Consider the following 19,792-nt stretch of genomic DNA (forward strand, 5'->3'; position numbering starts at 1 on the left):
GTCCTCCTGAGGCTGGTTTGGGATACTCTGCTTGCCTGAGAGTGTGCAGATCCCTGCTTTCCACCAAGAAGACCTGGCCATGACAGGTAGATGGGGGAATCCAGTCTCTTTTTTTTCCCCCATATTTTTCTTGATTGTGGGTTTTGGGGTTGGTATTTGGTCAGCTCTAGAATATTCCCCTTTTCTCCTGTCCACCTGCAGAGTGAAACACTGCCAGCTACTTTTAGCCCTCTCATTAGCCTGAATCTTGTCCTTTTTTCTATATAGTTGTGGGAATATTCCTTGCTGGGAAGAGAGTTCTAGGTCAATTTATGTAATAAGATGGAGAAGGTGTCAGAGCTCTTCACCTTCCCTGCTTTTCTCCTGATAACTGCAGAGAGCTCTCTGTGTGTGGAACTGCTGTCTGTGGAGAGGAGCAAAGCTGAGCTTACAGGACAAATGTTTGGGAATTCTGGGTTTGTACACATCACACAAATCTGTGTTTTACGCCACAATTGCAAGTCCTAGAAATATCATTGATATATGAACACTTCAAAAAGCAAACCACTGAAAGATCAAATGCATCTGTGATGCTGAATTATTAGTCAACTGTGATTTATAAAAATAAAGCACCAGAGTTTCCATTGACAATAACTACCTGATTTAATTTAAAAGGTTTTTTTTTTTTAAAAAAAACCCAACAATTTTTAACTAAAAATGAATTAATTAAAAGAAGAACTAATTATGGTTGCCTGGCAGTCAGCTTCCTTTCCTTCAGAAATCTCAAGGAATAATTACTTGCTAAGTCTTCTCTTTTTATACTTTTCTATTTACTTAAATTTTAATTACTAAAACATATGGTATGTTTGTATGAACCTAATACTTGAGAAAGCAGCTTGGCAGCAGTGGTGGCCAGAGTCCTTTTGTGATTTTACAGAGCAGAAATGTCACAGCTGTCACCGGGTGCAGCCTTTGGCAAAGCTCCTGTCCCGCATCTCCGACCTCACCTAGGGGTGAATCACAGAACGGCTTGGGCTGGAAGGGATCTTTAAGCTCATCTCATTCCAACCCCCTGCCATGGCAGGGACACCTTCCACTATCTCAGGTTGCTCCAAGTCCCATCCACCCTGGCCTTGGACACTCCAAGGATGAGGCAGCCACAGCTTCTCCAGGGAACCTGTGCCAGGGCCTTACCACCCTCAAAGAGAAAAATTCCTTCCCAATATCCCATCTAACCCATCCCATCCCACTCTGGCAGTGGGAAGCCATTCCCTCTTGTCCCGTCATTCCAGGCCCTTGCTCAAAGTTCCTCTCCAGCTCTCTTGGAGCCTCTTTAGGCACTGGAACGGGCTCTAAGGTCTCCCTGGAGCCTTCTCTTCTCCAGGCTGAACAGCCCCAGCTCTCCCAGCCTGGCTCCAGAGTAGAGGGGCTCCATCCCTCTGATTATTTTTGTGGCCTCCCCTGGACCTGCTCCAACAGGTCTGTGTCCTTCTTGTGCTGAGGCCCCCAGAGCTGGATGCACTGCTCCAGGTTCTGGAAGCACAGCTCGGTCTCCGGGTCTGAGTTCCCTTTGTCCAGCCTAATTCCAAGTGTCAATCACACTGAACCAAAGGGTCAATATTCATAGAGTGATTTATGAACTGCCTAGAATGAAGGAAAAAAACCCCAAAAGAGCCCTGTGAGACCGGTCATGTGTTCTGACCTGTGATGCTGTAGCACCGGGGCTGTGTGGTGTTTGCAGTGGCCAAGCATGGCTGGTCGGACCCTGGTTGTGTTTTCCATTTGAGGGATGCTGAAAGGTGCCGAGTGGGAAGAGCATCTGGTTCCCTCTAAGTCACTTTCCCGGACATAGCCACCTCCTGGATCCAGAGATCGAATGGAACTGCAGGACCGCTCTGCTCACCCACACCCGCACCCTCGCGGCGGGGACGCTCTAGGGGACATGCTCCGAGGGAGATGTGTGCGTGTGCGTGTGTGTGTGGGATGCTCTAGGGGGATGCTCTGGGAGGGATGCTCTGGAGGGGACGCTCTCGGGGCGATGCTTGCGGGGAGATGCCCTCGGGGAGGGTGTTCTCGGTGGATGTTCTCCGTGGATGCTCTCGGGGCCGGGCGGGCACCTGTCGGGCGCGGGGCGAGGCGGCGGCGAGGCGCGGGACCCTCCCATTGTCTGCGGCGCGGCCGGGCCGGGGGGGTCTGGGAGGCTGGGGACACGACGGGGGCCGCCCGCCCTCCGCAGCCTCATTGGCGGCCGCCGAGCGCCGGTGCCTTAAATGGGCGCCGCCCGGGAACGCTCCCCATTGACAAAAGCGGCGGCGGGGCCGCCCGCAGGCAGAGCGCGCCGAGCCGCGGGGCGCGGAGCGGGAGGCGCGGCCGGGCCGGCGCTGCGGCGGGGGCGGGCTGCGGCGCAGGGGCGGGCCGAGCCGAGCCGAGCCGCGGAGCCCCGCACCGGCAGCGGCTGCCCCGGCCCCGCCGCGCAGCGCGGGCAGCGCACGCTCGGCGGAGCCGCCCCTCCTCCCCCGCATGGCGCCGAGCGCGGCAGCCCCCGGCCCCGCACGTAAGTAGCGGCCCCGCCGCGCCTTTGTGCGCGGCCCCGCCGCAGGTGAGGCGGCCCCGCCGCGCACCTCAGCCCGCAGCCGCACCGGCGCTCCCGGCCGCGCCCCTGCCGGGGACAGCGCGGCCGCGGCCCGGCCCGGGGGCCCGGCTGGTCGGAGCCCCGGGGCCGGGGGAGGTGCCCGGGGGGGCCGGGCTGGGCCGCGGGGCTGCGCTCGCCCCCGCGCAGGTGGCGGCGCGGGCGCGGCTCGCGGTGACTCCCCCGGGCCAGGGCGGCGGCGGGCGCTGAGACCTCGGGCCGGATGGAAACTGGGGGCGATGCCAGAGCGGCACCTCGGCGGGGCGGCAGAGGCGGCGGCCGTGGCGGGGTTCCAGCGACTGCCGAGCCCGGCGCTCCCCCGGCTGCGGACACCGGCGTGAACATGGATGGGCCCGGCGGCGGGGGGAGCGGGGCGGCCGCGGGCACGGACGCTTCTGCAGTGCCGGGAGCCCCTGGAGCCCCCGGGGCCCCCACCCCGCCGCCCCGCGGCCCCGGCTCCAGGGACCCTAAGCTGGTCCACCAGCGGTTCCTGCGGCGGAGCGTGGTGGACTCGGACCAGGAGGAGCCCGCCTTCGACCTGCCCGAGGCGGAGCACCAGCGGAGAATCATCCTGCTCCCCAAAACCAGGAGGATAATCGCGGAGCGGGCGAAGGCGGGGCAGGGGGCGGCGGAGGCGGCCGGCCGGGAGGCCGAGCCCCCCGGGGAGCCGCGGGCAGCGCCGGCCCCGGGCAGCGCCGCGAGCGCCGAGGAGCAGAAGGAGCCCGGCAAGGATGCGGAGCGGAGAGAGGCGCAGGATGCTGCCAAGGACCAGGGCAAGGCTAAGAAAGAGGAGCCCGAGGAAGAGGCTGACATGAAAGCCGTTGCCACCTCGCTGGATGGCAGGTTCCTAAAGTTTGATATTGAACTCGGGCGGGGATCCTTCAAAACGGTCTATAAGGGTCTGGACACGGAGACGTGGGTGGAAGTCGCTTGGTGTGAACTGCAGGTAAGACCAGCTGATCCTCCTGTGCTTTTTTTTTTTTTTTTTCTGCCTTATAAGCCGGGAACTAAGGGCGCCGTGCCGGTATCATCCAGAGCGGCTCAGCCCTGCGCAGCCTTTATGGTCACCATCGCTTAGGATCCAGTGTCTAACTATAGCGCCATATCCCTATTGGCTCGGGATCTACCACCTTATGTACACTCCTCCCACGCTTAACCCGCTCGGCCCGGCGCTGCTGCCGCCGAGGATGCCGCGCTGGACCCGGCCTGGCGCTGGACCCGGCCTGGCGCTGGACCCGGCCTGGCGCTGGACCCGGCCTGGCGCTGCGAAGGTCACGCGTGGCGGCCCCGGCCGTGGGAAGCGGCCGAACGGAGCGGGGCTGCCCGGCCCGGCCCCTGCCCCTTCGCGGGGCAGCAACTCTGCATTAAAATGACAACGGCCGTCAGTGCGTTTTCACGAGCAGAATTCTCTTTTGCTACAAATATAAATGCATTACGGTTTCATAAAGGGTGAGAAGCTGCTCCCACCCCCCCGCCCTGACCTGCCCTCTTCTCTGCCGTGAAATTGTCGGCGTTGGCAGCTTCTGGTGAATCAAACCTTCCAAAGGGCCCCAGTGCTTGTCTTTTTTTAGGCATCATGTGCCTAGTGCTTTGGTTAGGTTGAAGATCTGTCCAAATACCTCTAGAAAGGAAGATTTTTACATAAAAGTTCTAGATCTTCAGTTCGAAGTTATATCATCCAGTAATATTTAAAGTAACCCTGTAATATCTAAAGAGAATGAAGGTTTAGATACTGTCTCTTGATGGTTTTTGCCTTTTGCTGCTACCCCGTTCTTGGTGATTTTTGTATCCTTTTGTAAAAATGACCATACTACAATGCTTAATTTTTTCCTTGTGAAGCTTTTAGCGTCTATTACCTCACTTTCATTGGCATCCATGTGAGTGAGACCGATCTAAGAGAAAAACCCAGGACAGATTTTTATTTTTTTTTTTTATTTTCAGTCTGAATTACCTTGTAATTTAGGTGGAACTAGGCTTAAATCATAGTTAAAATTTGGGGTCTTTAAATTCCCGCTGGGTGACTGAGCTTTATGGCCTACAAGAGTTTGAGAGTAACGTGGAAATAAGGTGATATAATAAGTCTGAGCTCACGATTGTTTGTTTATTTTTTAATGTTGGCCCAATCTGTTTGTAAATCACTCCTGGCTGCCTAGAATAGCTGGGGATAGATGTGCAGCCACGTTCCCTGATGATTTCATTATACAACATGATCATAATTCACTGCAGCACCGCTCCCTTAATAAGAATTATGGGGAACACTTCTCGGTCTTCATAACTGTGCATTGCCGGTTTTTATTAGACAGGGATGCAGAATGGGAGACACAATTGCCGGGCAAAGTATGGTGGGCTGGTGAGAGGGGCTGAACCCCTCTCTCCCCCAGGCTGGCTGGTACTGCAGGGTTTGTGGGGAAAGGGGAGAGCTGAGGGATTGCCAAGGGGGTTTAAAGGAGAGCTGCTGGAGGGGAGCCTTGGGGCAGGCCTGGGCTTTGTCTGGCTTTGCTGGGAACTGAATTCTGAATGTGTGAGGCTTCTACTTCAGCAGCCTGAAATCCATGAGGGATGGTGACTGGGATGCTATCAGAGGGCAGGTTACCCGTAGGAAGAGTCCAGTGCTGCTCCTCTGTCAGTCCCTCCAGCCCAGCCCCATCACTGCAGAGCCATCGCAGGGATCTGGAATTCAGCCCGGTGCCAGGCTATCTTAGGATGCTCTGGCGGGGGCATGTATTTTCAACATATTTTCTGTAACAGAACAGCTTTAACGGCCAAAGCCTGCCAAAGGTATTGGGGAACACTGCATGGAAAGGCCAGTGTCTGGGTCATGTACACACCTAAGGAAGAGCCTGGGAAGGGAAAACTGCACTGTGAAGCTTACTCACCTGGTGATTGGCTTTCTTGTTCCTATTTACACTTGTTCAGGAATTCTTGAGCTGACTGCATATGAAGAAATCTGTATAATTCTCCAGTGTCAGTTAGTTTCCACTATATGTGCTTCAACTTGAATCAGATAGGTGCTAGATATTTTCAGTTTAATACAGGATTTGTTTTAGGCCTCTAATTATGGAAAGAAAACTATTGTTTGACTCCTTTAGGGAAATTGGTGTGAATCCTTAGGGGAAGGCGGGGGCTGCTGGGTCTCCTTAAGGAGTGCTGTGTGCAGGTTTGGGGGCGATGCCAGAGGCCAGGTAACGTGAGATAGTATGCGAGTGTTGAAGCCACTGGGTTGGGAAAGCCTCATTGAATGACAAAAGCCTTTAACGACCACGAGATTAAAGCCTGTGCCTCTGGGCTGGGTTTGCATGGAGGAGGCAAAGCTGTGAATGGCTGTGTTGTCTCCAGCTTTTTGACTTGTAGAATGCTCTCTCAATTCAGCAAGGGAATTTCAGGGAAAAAATTCAGAGGGTGCTGTCAAGTAATTCCCTTTATTCATGGCATTTTAAACTTCTTTTTCCTTTGTGAGCTGTGCCAGTCAGACACGCCCCGGTTTGTCTCTTCCTCTTATAAATTAGAAGTTCAGCTATAGGTAGCAGAAGACTGAGTGGAAGCCATCATATCAGCACTGTGCTGTTGGAGACAAAATGCCTTCCTCTGCAGCCTCACACCGTCAGAAACCAGCCCAGAGCGTTTTTGTGGAAAAATTGCAACAACCTGTACTTTGTTTTTCATCTGGAGATGCCCTTGTGCTTGCTAGGATCGAGCTGGGGAGTTACAGCGAGCGGTGTTGAGGTTCCACCCAGGCATTAATCCCCTGTCCTGGCTCAGCGGTTTTTCAGCCCAGTTGTGCTGTTGCCTGTGTGTCTGTCTTTGTCTGTCTGTACAAAGGCCTCGTGAGCTGTTCTTGTTCAGTGGCTTTATTTCATTGAAAACGTGGCTTTAGGCTTCAGAACTGAAATCGTGGCTCTGATTAGGGCAGGATCCAAGCACTAACCAAACGATCTGGGCTTTAGACCTGTCTGAAGAGGTGAAAGCTGTAGCTGAATTCTAGCTAGAAAATAAGGTTATTGTTCCTTCCTGAAGCTGAAGTGCCAGAGCAGGATTAGTGTGCCCTTGCATTTTGGAAGGGTTTGCATTCTAAGGTTTTCAGCAGCTATAATTAATTTTAATTGGTGGCGTACAATTGCTGTGTGGTGAGGCTTCAGCATAACAGTGTTGCACTCCTAAGTAAAATGTTGGGTCATGAATAAGGAATACAAGCTTTGCCAGTCGGCTGCTGGCAAGCCAAATATTCCTTTTAGTTAGATGAATGGTTTTGAAATGCCCATCCTGTTTCCCTTTGGGAATACGTAGGGAAACTGCAGAGAGTCAGACCTGATGCTGTCAAAGGCAGAGACTTCATTCTACTTTATGGTTCTTGCGTGGACTGTGAATACTGAGATTGTATTTAATTTTAATTTTCTTTGTTGAGAACTGTGGAAAGGATGGACTGTCTCATCCTGCTGTTGCAGGGAAGTGGGAAATGCCTGCTGGTGATGGCCACAGGGAAGCCAGGCTTTTTGTTCTCCACCCTACACATTAGTAGGGTATGGGATGCTTGAATGGATGCTGGTTTCTTCAGGATACTTTATGTTCAGGTGCTCGGTGAGACAAGGTGTGGGGTCCTTCAGTGCTCCCTGGGGCTGAGCTCAGTTCATGTGTTGGCTGTTGGAGGTGTTTGGGCAGCTGTGTAGGAACCAAAGATGAGCAGGGGTCAGTTCTCCTTCCCCCACCCAGATAGCTGAAATTAGAAATCCAGGATATTGGAATAGCTCTGCCAGCATTTTCCAGTGGCCACCAAACCAAGGGTCTGTAATGGTAAAACCCCAAGAATAGCCATGCTGCTCTGAGGTGGCAATGTCCAGCCCCTGCTTCCCACCCCCCCCCAGCTTTTCTGTGGGTTTCTGGTAGTTCTGGTATCATTCTGTAGGAAAAAATTAACTTTAAAGATAAGTGTTTTAATTCATAGTTTCATAGCACTTCTTCCCTTTTATGTCACTGCCAGTCTCTCCAAAGTGCCTGAACCAAAGGGAAAAACATGGAAGTACATTGTATGTTTGGAGTCACTCAGTTATTCAGGAGCTTCGGGTTTTTGAAGGGCATGTATCTTAACTGAAAATTAAGTCCTAAATGTGGATGTGTTTCTGGACATGTCTTATATTATCTATTGCCATATTAACACTGCATATGAATCACATGAATTTTCTTGATCTCAGTTTTTATCCCTTACACGAGAAGCTCACCCAGGTTGGCTGATAGCTGCCAGATTTTAATGTGGCATGAATGGTCTAGAATTACAAGATGAGATTAGACTTGGATTTAATGCAATGTGAATAAAAAGGGCATTTGAAATAATTGATTCTAGACCTAAGTGAATTTGCTAATTTTTCTTTCTAAGGCTGATAATATTTCCTTGAAGCAAGATTTCAAGTTTGAATGGGGGAAGGGAGGAAAAGCTATTTATTTCTAAGTATGCTGTGAGGGAAGGCTATGATCCCTATATAACTTTTACCTTAAATTTTTATGCAGTGTCTTCCATCTTATGCTCACTTGGAAGATGTGAAATGGTTATTTAAAGAGACCGAGGATCGTGGCTTACACTGGTTTTGTGTAAGCAGATATGGTAGCGTGGTTAGAAGTGCGAGCCAGTAAAATGGACAGCAAGTTCACTTTGCTGTAGCTGGCAAGTCACTGCTGGAAAGATTAATGATGTGGAAGAGGGAGGATGTCCTATTGCCCTGTATCAAAATTCCAGGGGGTTTCTTCCTGGAAAAGGTGGGAACTTTAGGGTTTGCTCTTTCGTTAATGTCCTTGCTGGCTGGCAGCATTCATCCGATGTCGAAATAGTAACTGGTCACTATCTGTGCTGGTAATTTATTGGCTGGGTAGACTTTGTAGTGTAAATGAACAGAATAATTTAGAATATCATTTTGGGAGAAGAAAGGAGGGGAAGGAGACTGTCTGAAAGCTTGAATCTGATATTACTGTCTGCTCATATTCAGTGAACTCTGAGACTAATTTTGTCTGTTTCCAATTAATTTTTGAGGTAGTGACTTCTATCTAAATGGAAACAATTGGTTTAACTGTGCTTTACAGTGTGAGTGTGGAAGTGTGTGTCTGTATCGCTGCTGTTTGTCAGCAGAGCTGCTGCCCTGGCATGGAGAAGGAGAACAGGGATATGGGAGTGAACTATTAATAGACTCCTTCTCAAATTCAGTAAATGAAATAGAGCTGGGTCAAGCTTCACATTCTGCTTGTGACTTGCACAAGACTCCTTTCTTTTGCCTTTGAGCACATTGTGCCTAAAGGGAGGTTGTGTGCTCTGTTAATTCTGGTGAAGTTCTTCACGTTCTTCATGCTGAATGTGTGGGTCCATTTACCATAAGAGGAAATGACTTAAAATCAGAACTTCAGTGTGAAGGATATTTCTGGTCCCTTTGGTCATCTTTTATCCACAGCTGATGGGGGTGTGGAAAAAGTTGATGTTGCAAGCTGTCACCTTGGTGACACTTGCACTTGATAGGCAGCCTGACGTGTGTAACATGTTTACACTGGTGGAATTGTCCTGTGTCAGGGTGTAACAGATTTTGGAGTTCAGAGGCAGTGGTAAAAATGTCCTAAAAGAAGGGTGGCAATAGCGATTCAGTTGTTGATTACTGGAGTTATCGGAGTTTTGATGGTCTGAATGATTAGAGATGCTGCAGAGGTTGGAAAGGGTGGCTCCAGGGTGGGTGGAGGGTAGAAGCCCTACTATAAGGGTCAGGTGAGAAGGGATTGTTGAGGAGGGAGGTAGGGATAAACCTCTGTTGCCTCAGGAACCTACTGCAGTGGTACCCGTGGGTTTGAGCGCTGAGAAGTTTGATTTTTTTTTGTTAATTTTTTTTTTTAGAGTTGCCCTGATATGGCTGTTGATGGCCAGCAGCAGGACACTTACCTGTGTATGCAGTAGGCTCTAGGCTAGGTCTGCCTGGCCAGAAGACATAAATATAAGCTAAGTGCTGATGTGTGATCCCTGGACAAGCTGAAGGCATAAGGAAAGGGCAGCCAGAGGCGTGTCACACGAGCTGTGACACTTGGCACCGGGCTGGGAGAGACCTCTGCATTGCACTGCATCAGCAGGGGGTTGCAAATAGCAGCTGGAGAGTATCTGAAAGGGTCATGTGGAGGCAGAACTGGTTTTCCTCGTGTTTAAGTTTGTGTGTGTGAAATTGAAGTTATGTTTGGAAGTGTATCTCTTTCCCTGGAGTGACATTGGCCTGTTAGACAACGTGGGTGCTTATCCCAGGATTGATTTTGATGTGCCTGAAAGCCAGCTTGGCCAGGAAGGGCAACTTGGGGGTTTTTCCTCATGGAGTTGAGAAGTCAGATAAACACAGCCTTCATCCAGGTCCTTTCTATTCCTATGTAGCTCTGAAAGGGGGGAACCAACCTCCTGCTTTCCTGCTGCCCTCCTGCCTTCTCAGACACTTGAAGTCAGCCTTCCTGCCGGGAGAGCTCACAGCCCTGTTCTCCACAGCACTGCCTGGCTGCAGCTGCTTCTGCCGGGAGCCTGACCCAGTACAAGAGTGCTCAGAGCTCTTTATAAATCCAGTTTCTACGTAAACTACAAAATAGAGCCCCTTTCATGTGTTAGATTGGTCCCCTGCTCTGGAATGGACTAATCTGCAAACCATAAGCAGCTTCCCATATCCCCAATTAAAATTTCGTTGTCCTCCAAAGGAATCAGGTCCATACCTCCTTCTAGCACGATGCTTATCCCAAACAGCATGCTTGTTGGGAATTTTGTGCATTCCAAATTAGCTGCATGGCTTCTGAGGGGTTCTTTTGACTTTTGCCTTGCAGATGTAAAAGACACTGGGAATTTGGGGCAAGGAGAGGATCACAGTTCTGCTTGTCCTCCCATGTCTCCTGCCATCACCTGTGTTGTGGACACAAGTTGTCACATGTCACTTGAACACCTCTAAGCCTTAGGAAGCTCCTTATTTCCCAGCCAGCTGTCTGCAGGGATTGGTCAATTTAGGCTGAGTTTTAAATCAGCTGGCAATAAATGTGCTTTGAAAACTTTCTGGAGTGACTCTTGTGTGATGTGCAGGTAGTGGGGGGTGGTGATGTCCTTTCCACTCATTCTGTGAAAGAAATTGAAGTAAACCCATAATTGTACTTTACCTTGAATTTTATTTTTTGGATGATGCTCCCTCTTAGTCTTCAATGGTCTTACATACTTGTTTTTTCAGTTCATCATCATCCCAAAAATGCCTTTTTTTTCTTTTTTTTTTTTTTAACAAAAATTATAATTACACCCACTGGAAAATAATTTTGGTGTATAGTGCTAATACAACATGGCTGTGTAATATAGTGGTTAAATATGCAGTGGGAGTAATGGGTAAAATAAAATGCCACATTCTGGGAACGTACATCTCATTTAAACTCTCAAGGAAGGAGTAACTGAAGACCTAATACCATCTGTTCTTCAGTTGTTTGCTACAGAGGGATACAAGCCACTTATTCACAAACTCTGAGGACAACAGATAGGAGAAGGCAGGCTCAAGTAACACTTGGAGAGTTCTTACTTGGATATTCTTCATGAATTCAATCTGATCTTCATTCTTGATGTTTTTAAAGGAAAGTTAAACACACTTGAAATGGTATTTGGCCCTATCATGAATCTCAGCACCACTTTACTAAAGTTAATTTGAGTTTTAATGTAATTTTTGGTTAGATAAGTGAACTTAATGGCTTTGATTCCTAGTTGTTTTTTTTTTCCCAAGAAAATGAAAACCTGAAAGGAAATGGGCATGTTTTTGTTACACACGAGTCTTTTTTTAATGCTTTTTTTCTGGGGGGGGGAGGAAACTGTACTGTAGTTGGATACTAAATTAATCTTTTTCAGATTCTGAAAGTCCTGCTGTAGTCCAGCTGTCTTGACTGCCTTTTTTTTTTTATTTTTTTTTTTTAAGCTATTTATGTGGTTTTGGGCAACTATCTTATTTTTTCCATTAACTTTTTAGCAAAGATGGACCTTGGTAAACTGTGGTTCTGTACTGAGCACAGTAACGTGATGTTCTGTATATTCCTGAATTAACAGGGCTCCTCCAAAGACCAGTGTCAGTGTGCTTCAAGAGCTCAGAACTGCCTAAAACCCAGTCAGACAACAGATGGAAGAAGGTTTTTTTTCTTTATATAAAATTTTTGTCTATATTCCCTAAAATCAGGTTTTATTACAAAGAACAGATGACAGTTGGTCACCTCATCTATTGAGAGCTGAGTATTGATTTTACAGAAGCAGCATAAATCAGGCATTGCCTCCGTCTGCTTCCGAAATGAACGTCCCTTTCTCTCAGTAGCACGTGCTTGAAGGATTAAAATGGTGTTTATTCCAGATTTTTATACAATAAGCAGCTTTTTCACGTTGCCTTTCCTGATGCTGTGTGGATTTTTTTCAGTTAGAGCAGCATTTCAGGTGCCCCATTGTGCTGCTGGAGCTGACCCAGCTGTGGTGCTTCAGTGAGCAGAATCAATCCTGCTGCTAAAGTAGAACCCTGTGGAAGGGGGGGATCCCAGCATTTCCAGTGGATGTAGCTCGTTGCTGCAGGCCTCTGCTGAAGCATTGGAATCGGTTTTACAAGAGTAGATATTTACCAGATATTATCAAAATAGGTTTGTTTTGTTCCAGGCTTTGCTGATTAATTAAGGAAAACAGCCGTGGTTGTGTGCATCTGAACTTGTTTTGTTTCTCTTTCATATCAGTGTATGTTTGGAGAGTTGTTTAGATAACAAAGCGAGTATTACACTAATGAAATGGACTTGCTTTTCTCTCTATTATAATAACATTTATATTGCCTTTGGTTGCTAATGGAGGATGAGAATATAAAATCACAGGATGGTTTGGGTTGGAAGGGACCTTAAACCTCATCTTGTTCCACCCCTGCCAGGGGCAGGGACACCTTCCATTAGACCATGTTTCTCCAAGCCCCATCTTTGGCAAACACAGTTGTGACCAACATGGAATGGTTTGCATGTGCTTAATGTTGTCTGTGCACAGAGAAAAATAGCAAAAATACACAACCACCTGTGTTAAGCCTCAAGATACAGGACCAAATGAATTGGGAAGAGTGACCTAGAATGACTGCTCACATCCCCTCTGGGATCCTGCCTCTTGGGTTGTGTTCTCCCTCTCTGGGGTTTTTGCATGTGCTGCTGGGGATGCAGCAGCAGTCCCACTGCCCTCCAGGCTTCTAACATTTATTTTTTTTTCTTGCATGAGTTGTGATAACTTGTGTAACATCTTTCACTGTCCTTAATGAGTTTAAAAAGTCATTGTGGCAGTTCAGCCCAATTGAAGCCTGTGATCTGCAGGAACATCCAGCACAGGCAGAGGGGGGTGAGTGAGAGGGGGAATATAATGTGATATTTGGGAGTTGTTTGTATTGTAAGAGTCCTGTTGGAAGCTCTTGTAGCACCATTCCCAGGAAACAAATAGGGATTTTTGTGTAACTTACCTTTAGAAACAATAAGAGGAAAGCTTCTGCTGATAGTCTGCTCGTCCCTGGATGTGTGGCAGTCTCCTGAATTGGATGAAAGTTGTGGAAAGCAAGTTTGAACTATAAATTCTTTTAGGCTGCTGGGAGCTCTGAGCCCCATGGGTGTCAAGTAGCAGTGATCCCTTGGTCTTTAAATAGAAAGCTCACTTCAGAGTCTCCATTTAAGACCTTAAGGCTGGTCTTAGACCAACATCAGGCAGTGAGAGATAAACTTGGGCATCTAGGGCAGTGCCCCCTTTACCCTTCTGGTGGGCACAGGGCTGTATTGGCTCAGAGCAGGGAGCCAAGTGAGCAGGGGCTGGTGGGGGAGGCTCCATCCGACAGCTCCATCTTCATCCACAGGAACTGCTTGGGAGGGAGGTGAGACCTGGGGTGAAACTGCTGTCTGTCTAGCAGGCTCCAGTGTTTCCTCTTGGGATTCACTTACCTGAGAATGGAAGACCTCCCTATTTTGGAGGCAGGAAGCTGCAGGAGGTGTGCTCCTCGCTGTTCTCTCAGCTGCAGTAGTTTGGAGGCTTTGGTAAAGGCTCCAGCGACTCCTGCAGATGTGAGGGGAGCTTGGAATGAACCTCCCCCGTGCAAGATCTTCAGTCTTGACCATCATGGGGGGGGAGATGGGCAATACCTCTTCTAGGTGTCACGTGAGAGGAGAGTGGGTGCCATCACCCACCTCTTTCTCCATGTGGTAGGTGTGCTCTTTGAGGAGTGGCTGAAAAGTTCATTTCTGGGTCCCAGCTGTGTTCATACACGAGGGGGGCCACATAACTGAGGCATTTGGGGTGCGTGGAGGGGCTGTAGCCTCACCTTGAGGAAAGGCACGGAGCCTTCATTGTGCTGACAGAACTGGCTGTCAGGAGAGTGCATTTGGACCCACGTCAATTTTATGCCTTATTTTTACAGTCTCGTGTTAAATTAAGCCAACTGGATAGATTCCCACGTGATACAGGATACTCCTATGAAGGCATGCTGTGGTTTCCTCTAGGCTATAGACAACCCTCTGAATCCCTGTCTGTGGAAGAGGATTAAGCCTTCTTTTCAAAGTATAGAAAGAAAAACCTCATAGCAAATATCTGTGGTTGGGAGAGGGAAGTGAAGCATCTTTTTAATTCGCTGGAATAATGACAGCTATTTTGTGAGGGTTTTGTTTTTGTGACTTGACTGCTTGAATTCCTGTCTCCACTCTTGACCACTCTACCAGAGCCCATTCCCATTTATTCCATTGCCAGGAAATAAATACACTATATCCACACTGGGGCTGCTGACATGGGAGGCTTGGGTGACAGGCTGACATCCCTTACCACGAGAAACAGTTAATAGTTCAGAAGTGTGTGAGCAGGATGTGTATCTGTTCATGTAGATGGATCCAACATGACAAGTTTTTAACCACTGAAGCTGCAAAACTATTAGAAACAGCAATTCTTCCCTTAAGTAACACTGAAGCATTAAATATAGCTTCATTTACTGAAGTATGGGTATACTTATTTAGAGTTATCTGAGCGAGAAGGTAACAAGCTCATGTTCACTCACCTGTGGGCTTCAAAGAAAGCTTCACTATACAGCACTGTTTAGGGGCTTTTCTGTGTGAAATGGAACATTTGGTATGATGGAGCCTGGGCCTTCAAAAGCAACTGTCACAAGTTGGGGGACGGAAGATGTTTGACTTTAGCCACACAAATACTATCTGGATTTTCTTTCCTTTTTTTGGGGGGAGGATGTTGCTGAACAATAACCCTGTTTATAATGACTGTTGCTGGGGGGGGTGTGCATTCCATGTTGGGAGGGAAATTCCCAGCATGGAGATGTTGATGGAGAATGATGGAAAATGCAGGGTCTGTGTCTGGGACAGTTGGCTTTGCCTGAGCAGGACACCACAGAAAATACACACATTCCTAACTCAGGACCTGAAAGGTTACAGGGTGCTTTATCAGCCCCTTTCTGTGTTCCTTTGGCATTTTTAGAATCACAGAAGTGTTTGGGTTGTAAAGAACCTTAAAGCTCATCTCATTCCAATCCCCTGCCATGGACAGGGACACCTTCCACTGGATCAGGTTGCTCCAAACCCTATTCAACCTGGCCTTGGACACTTCCAGGGATGGGGCAGTCACAGCTTCTCTGGGCAACCTGTGCCAGGGTCTCACCACCCTCACTGCCTTTTTAGGGAGGCTTTATTAAAAAAATGGATGCTACTTCATAGAAACTTCCCAATAGGCTTTTAAAAAGCAGTTTAATTTCTTTTTTCCTTCTCATTCTTCTTCTTCCCTGTCCTCCACCACTCCCCTAAAAGTTACAAGGACATGGTCCTACTCTTAACACCTTCTGCACTGCCACAGGGTATATACAAATACACTTGTCCTTTTTTCGCATCCCTTATTTTTCTTTGGAAGGATCATCTTCATAATCACATGAAATCATCTCCTATGATTAATCTGACGAGATACCACTTCACCTGACAGCCTTCCAGTCGTGCAGGGTGTTTCCTTGGGCAGCTGCTTTGTGCAGCCCTGAGACCATCAGTCAGTGACAGCTGGGACAGCATCTGGTCTCTCTGAACATCATCCTGATGAGCCTGAGATGGAAATCAGAATTTGCAGAGAAACAAAGGAAAATGGGGTGGCACCTAGTGAGACAAGGTGCAAAAGCAGTTTATAGCCTTTGTGCAATAGTTGTTTCTGATGCCTGTGGACTTTCTGACCACCTTGTTGATGCTTTGGTGCCCCAGTTCTGATGCTGCAGTTACCGACTTAACGGTCCCACATGCTGTAAATACCTTTTTTAAAAACAAGCTTTGATAAAGCTTATATGTTGTGCATTTTATGCGTGCTTTATCTCGATATCATCTCTCCTTTTTAGAGGTGAAATTGTAGTTTGTGATTTCTGTCATTAAAACCTTTCCACAAAGCTAATTTTTGTGTGCAAAAAGAGAGAACGATGTAATGTCTTATGAACTTGTGACCTTTGTGCCTTAGAAAATGTATGGGGTACGTTTCCAAATGGATTTCTGTCAGCAGGGTAACTAATGAAATCCTCTTGCAGTTTGAGCCCTTGGTGCCTAAAAGGATGTGAAGTCCCTGTGAGGCTGCTGTGACAGTTTGGTTATTTCTGAAAATGCTCTTCTGTGAGTTTTACAGCTACCAGGATCAGGCTTTTGCTGCAGTTTTGTGTTCAGTGGGGCCAACTAGAGAATTTCTCTTTCCCTTTTATATCAAATTTCCTGAATATTGAAAGGTGCTTTGTTTCTGTGTGCTGCTACCGTGATTTACTCACTAAATGTATTGTGGAACTTATTTTCCTGAAGGAACAAAGGCTGAAAATTAACCTCTGAATATGTTTTTGACAAGTGCTAGAAATAACAGGAAGGGGTGAGATTACCTACTATTAGAATTGCACAATGGTTTGGGTTGGAAGGGACTTTAAAGCTCATCTCATTCCAGCCCCTGCCATGGGCAGGGACACCTTCCACTAGACCAACTTGCTTCAACCTGGCCTTGGACACTTCCAGGGATGGGGCAGCCACAGCTTCTCTGGGCAACCTGTGCCAGGGCCTCCCCACCCTCACAGGGAAAAATTTATCCTGTAAAAGAAGTCTTGCTCTTCATAAGTTCATTAAGTCAATGCAAGATACCAATCTCCCAGTAGTTTTGTGTGTATTTTTCTCAGAGGATACACATTTTAGGGTCAGAATAATATGTAATCTGTGACACAGCAGAATGTTTAATTGTGTTACTGGAAAAATGGATGGACTGGTTTACATGGAAGATCTTCCACGTACATAAATGTTGATTACTCGCAGAGGTCTAAGACAGCCAGAGGAATAATTGGTCATGAAAGCCTGTTCACCTGTTTTAAGGTGCTCAGTTTAAAAAAGAAATTGAAAAGGCAGCATACTGTTTGTAAGGTGCCTGTGTCCCAGAGTTTTAACCCCCCTGAGCCAGATTTATGCATGTTTCAATAAGCACTTTATCCAGTCTGTTTTAAACATGCAGCATATTTTGAAATGTAATAACATTCCCAGAGCAGCAGCTTTTATTCTTAGGTTGCCCTAAATTACCATGCAAATTTACCTGCTTTAAAAGGCACTGCTGGTAGTGGAGTGATGTGGATGGTGGCAGGTCTTGAGAATCTTGCACGGTTAAAGTGAGCACACAATTTTTTTTTAATTGATGAGAGATGTCAAAAGCAACACTCTAACTGTGTAGAGGATACAGGACTGTGTGAGCCTGGATGGGAGCTGGAATCCCCACAGAGGAAAACAGTGCAAAATCAGCATATTTGCAAGCATGTGTATTTTTACAACATAGCCAGGGAGTTGGTGGTTCAGGGGATGAACTTCTCCTTAACCTTAGGTATGGAAGTGAAAATAGAGATTCACATGCTTCCCTTGCTTTTCAGAGAATATTCCAGTAATCCCACCTTTCTTTATGAATTGATTTAAGGAATGTTGTACCTGCTCTCTGGCTTCATTTTGTGGTGTTATGCCTTGTTCAACAGCTGGCATGGGATAAATCTGGGAACAGCACTGCGAGTGGAGGGGGAATTCTTGAAGGAATGGCTATGGGGTGATTTGATTTAGGTTGCTGTGGTCTTAACCCCTTGAGTTGCCATTTTCATGGCAAGTGTTTGTCCTTTGTTTTTTTGGGCTTTGCTTAGGGCATGTCCATGAGATGGATGGGAGAGTTCCTTTAAAAAGCCACATGTGTGCAGTAGTTATCATAATGCAGATGAAATGTTTGTACAGGTGAGGTAAATACAAGAGTCTAAAATTGTCAGTGTCCTCCTAAAATTAGGAACTCGTAAATGAGATTATGGCAGTGAGTATTATTCTTTGTTAAAAGGCCTTTTGAAGTAGGTGGGGTTTGAAAATTAATTGCAGCATGTGGCACTAGTAATTGTAGTGGAGTGGAATAGGTACCTCTGGTAGGATGAATGATTTAAAAAAAAGGTTCAGTCTTCTTCAACTTGTGAGTTCTCAGGTGCTTTCTTTAAAAAATACCTGGAGTCATTCAGGTGGACTGTGAATTTGTTAGGTGGAGTTCTACCTAAGCCTTAGTGTCTTTACGCTGCAACTGGTATATCAGCTTTCCCTTAGTACTTTGTATGGGATGGTGATCACTGGCTGTCATACTCTAAGATGCTGGAAAGTTAAGAAATTTGGGGTTTAAAATGAAATTGCAGCCCCAAGGAAGGCTGTGCAAAAGCTTTGGTTTCATTGCAGTCCATGAACTTTTTCGCGGAAGTTCTAATTTTGAAAGCTCCTGAAAACAAAACTTTAAAATATTTTAAGTAAATCACTGTGACTGTAAAGGTTTTCTTCCCTCTTCGAGGTGTCTGGTGTTTTGTATGGGATGGTGTTCCACGTCTAGATGTTGATGTTTTATTATTATTATTATTTTTGTGATATTCAAACCATTGAGTTTCACGGAAATAGGCTGAACCTGCTGGCAAGACTAATCCAGCCTCCTGCTGCAAGCAGTGCTTTGCTGAATCCTTCTGAGCATCCTTTTCTGAGATCTGCAATTTAACTCCAACTACTTAGAACTTTTTGGGACTCCAACTTGTACTGTTTTAATCTCGTAGGCTAAAATAATCTACAAGCGTTGGAGTATTTAGTGTATTTTGAGTCTTGTAGACTATAATAGGGATACCAAGTGGGTATCCCTATTGTAAAGGAATCCTAATTTAGTGATGTCACAGACAGTACTTACAGGATCTTACCTGAATTTTAGTCTTGCAGACTAAAAATAAATCTTTTAGAAAAAGAATGCTGTTTGCAGTAAATCATGTTCTCTTTGTTTCAAGAGTGCTAACACAAACTGAGTGATCTTCAAGAACTTCCTCACCTAGAGCTTGATGAAAACTAAGCCTTTGTCCAGATAAAAGGCTCGGCATAGTGTGCTGCTGGTGATGGATCCCCAGGGAGACTGCCCACAGCTCGAGTTCTTTGCACTGCAGCAGAGAAATGCCACAGATTAGTTCTATAATCAGGTTAATTGAAAGAGCAGAAAGGGGTAAGGAGAAATTTGCTGCATTTATAGTTGAGGGGAAGAGTGTGAAGGGCTGATGTGGCCCGTGCTGTGTTTTAGTGACCAGCAGCTGGGGGTGCAATGCTGGGAGCCAGTGCCTGGAATCTCCTTTAATAATATATTTTTTACATGTATATTTACATGTATATTACAGTGAGAATTAATGTGGCATTTTTTTCCCATGGAAATGTCTTGGGAGAGAGGACTGTGATAAGAAAAATCTCTTTAGCCAGTCTTGTCTCAGTTTTATGGGAGAAAACTCCTAGACTCTCACATTTGAATTTCTCCTGCTCTAGGGAAGGTGATGGGAATTTAACACAAAAAAGAAACTACCCTAGGGTTGTATTTTTTTTTTCTTTTAAATTTCAGTAGATAAGGGCATTCATTTCCCACCCTGTATTTCCTGATTCCTTTTAGAAGCTGCAGATCAGGACTGGTCTTTTCCCTTGGTCACCTCCTTAGTTGAAAGTTGGAAATACTGAATCGTATTCCAGAGCCCATGAGGTTTTGAGAAAAAATTGGTTGTGTGTATTCATTAAGTTGCAGAATCTTATTTTCATGTGAAATGTCTTAATATTGTGGGGCGTGGACTTGGTGTTTGGTTCTTTTAGGGCTCCAGATCTGTCACAGCAGGACTGAGGACTCCCCTTGGT

At 46.8% G+C, this 19,792-nt stretch overlaps 1 protein-coding gene across 10 annotated transcripts in view; it reads left to right on the top strand.

Moving 5' to 3' along the window:
• Nucleotides 1-2,793: 2,793 nt before the first annotated feature.
• The window catches only part of WNK2 (WNK lysine deficient protein kinase 2), a 120,513-nt gene continuing 103,514 nt past the window's right edge, over nt 2,794-19,792 (top strand). For 5 of the 10 annotated variants that reach the window (XM_032698752.1, XM_032698755.1, XM_032698756.1 and 2 more), the window contains exon 1: nt 2,795-3,554. In XM_032698752.1, coding sequence (XP_032554643.1) covers nt 2,832-3,554 — 723 coding nt within the window. In that variant the 5' untranslated portion in view covers nt 2,795-2,831. Of the gene's footprint in view, nt 3,555-19,792 lie in introns of all 10 variants that reach the window. The other 5 variants (XM_032698757.1, XM_032698760.1, XM_032698759.1 and 2 more) reach the window with 3 other exon arrangements.

The sequence above is a fragment of the Chiroxiphia lanceolata genome, chromosome 11 (genome assembly GCF_009829145.1).
Source record: "Chiroxiphia lanceolata isolate bChiLan1 chromosome 11, bChiLan1.pri, whole genome shotgun sequence".
Taxonomy (NCBI): Eukaryota; Metazoa; Chordata; class Aves; order Passeriformes; family Pipridae; genus Chiroxiphia; species Chiroxiphia lanceolata.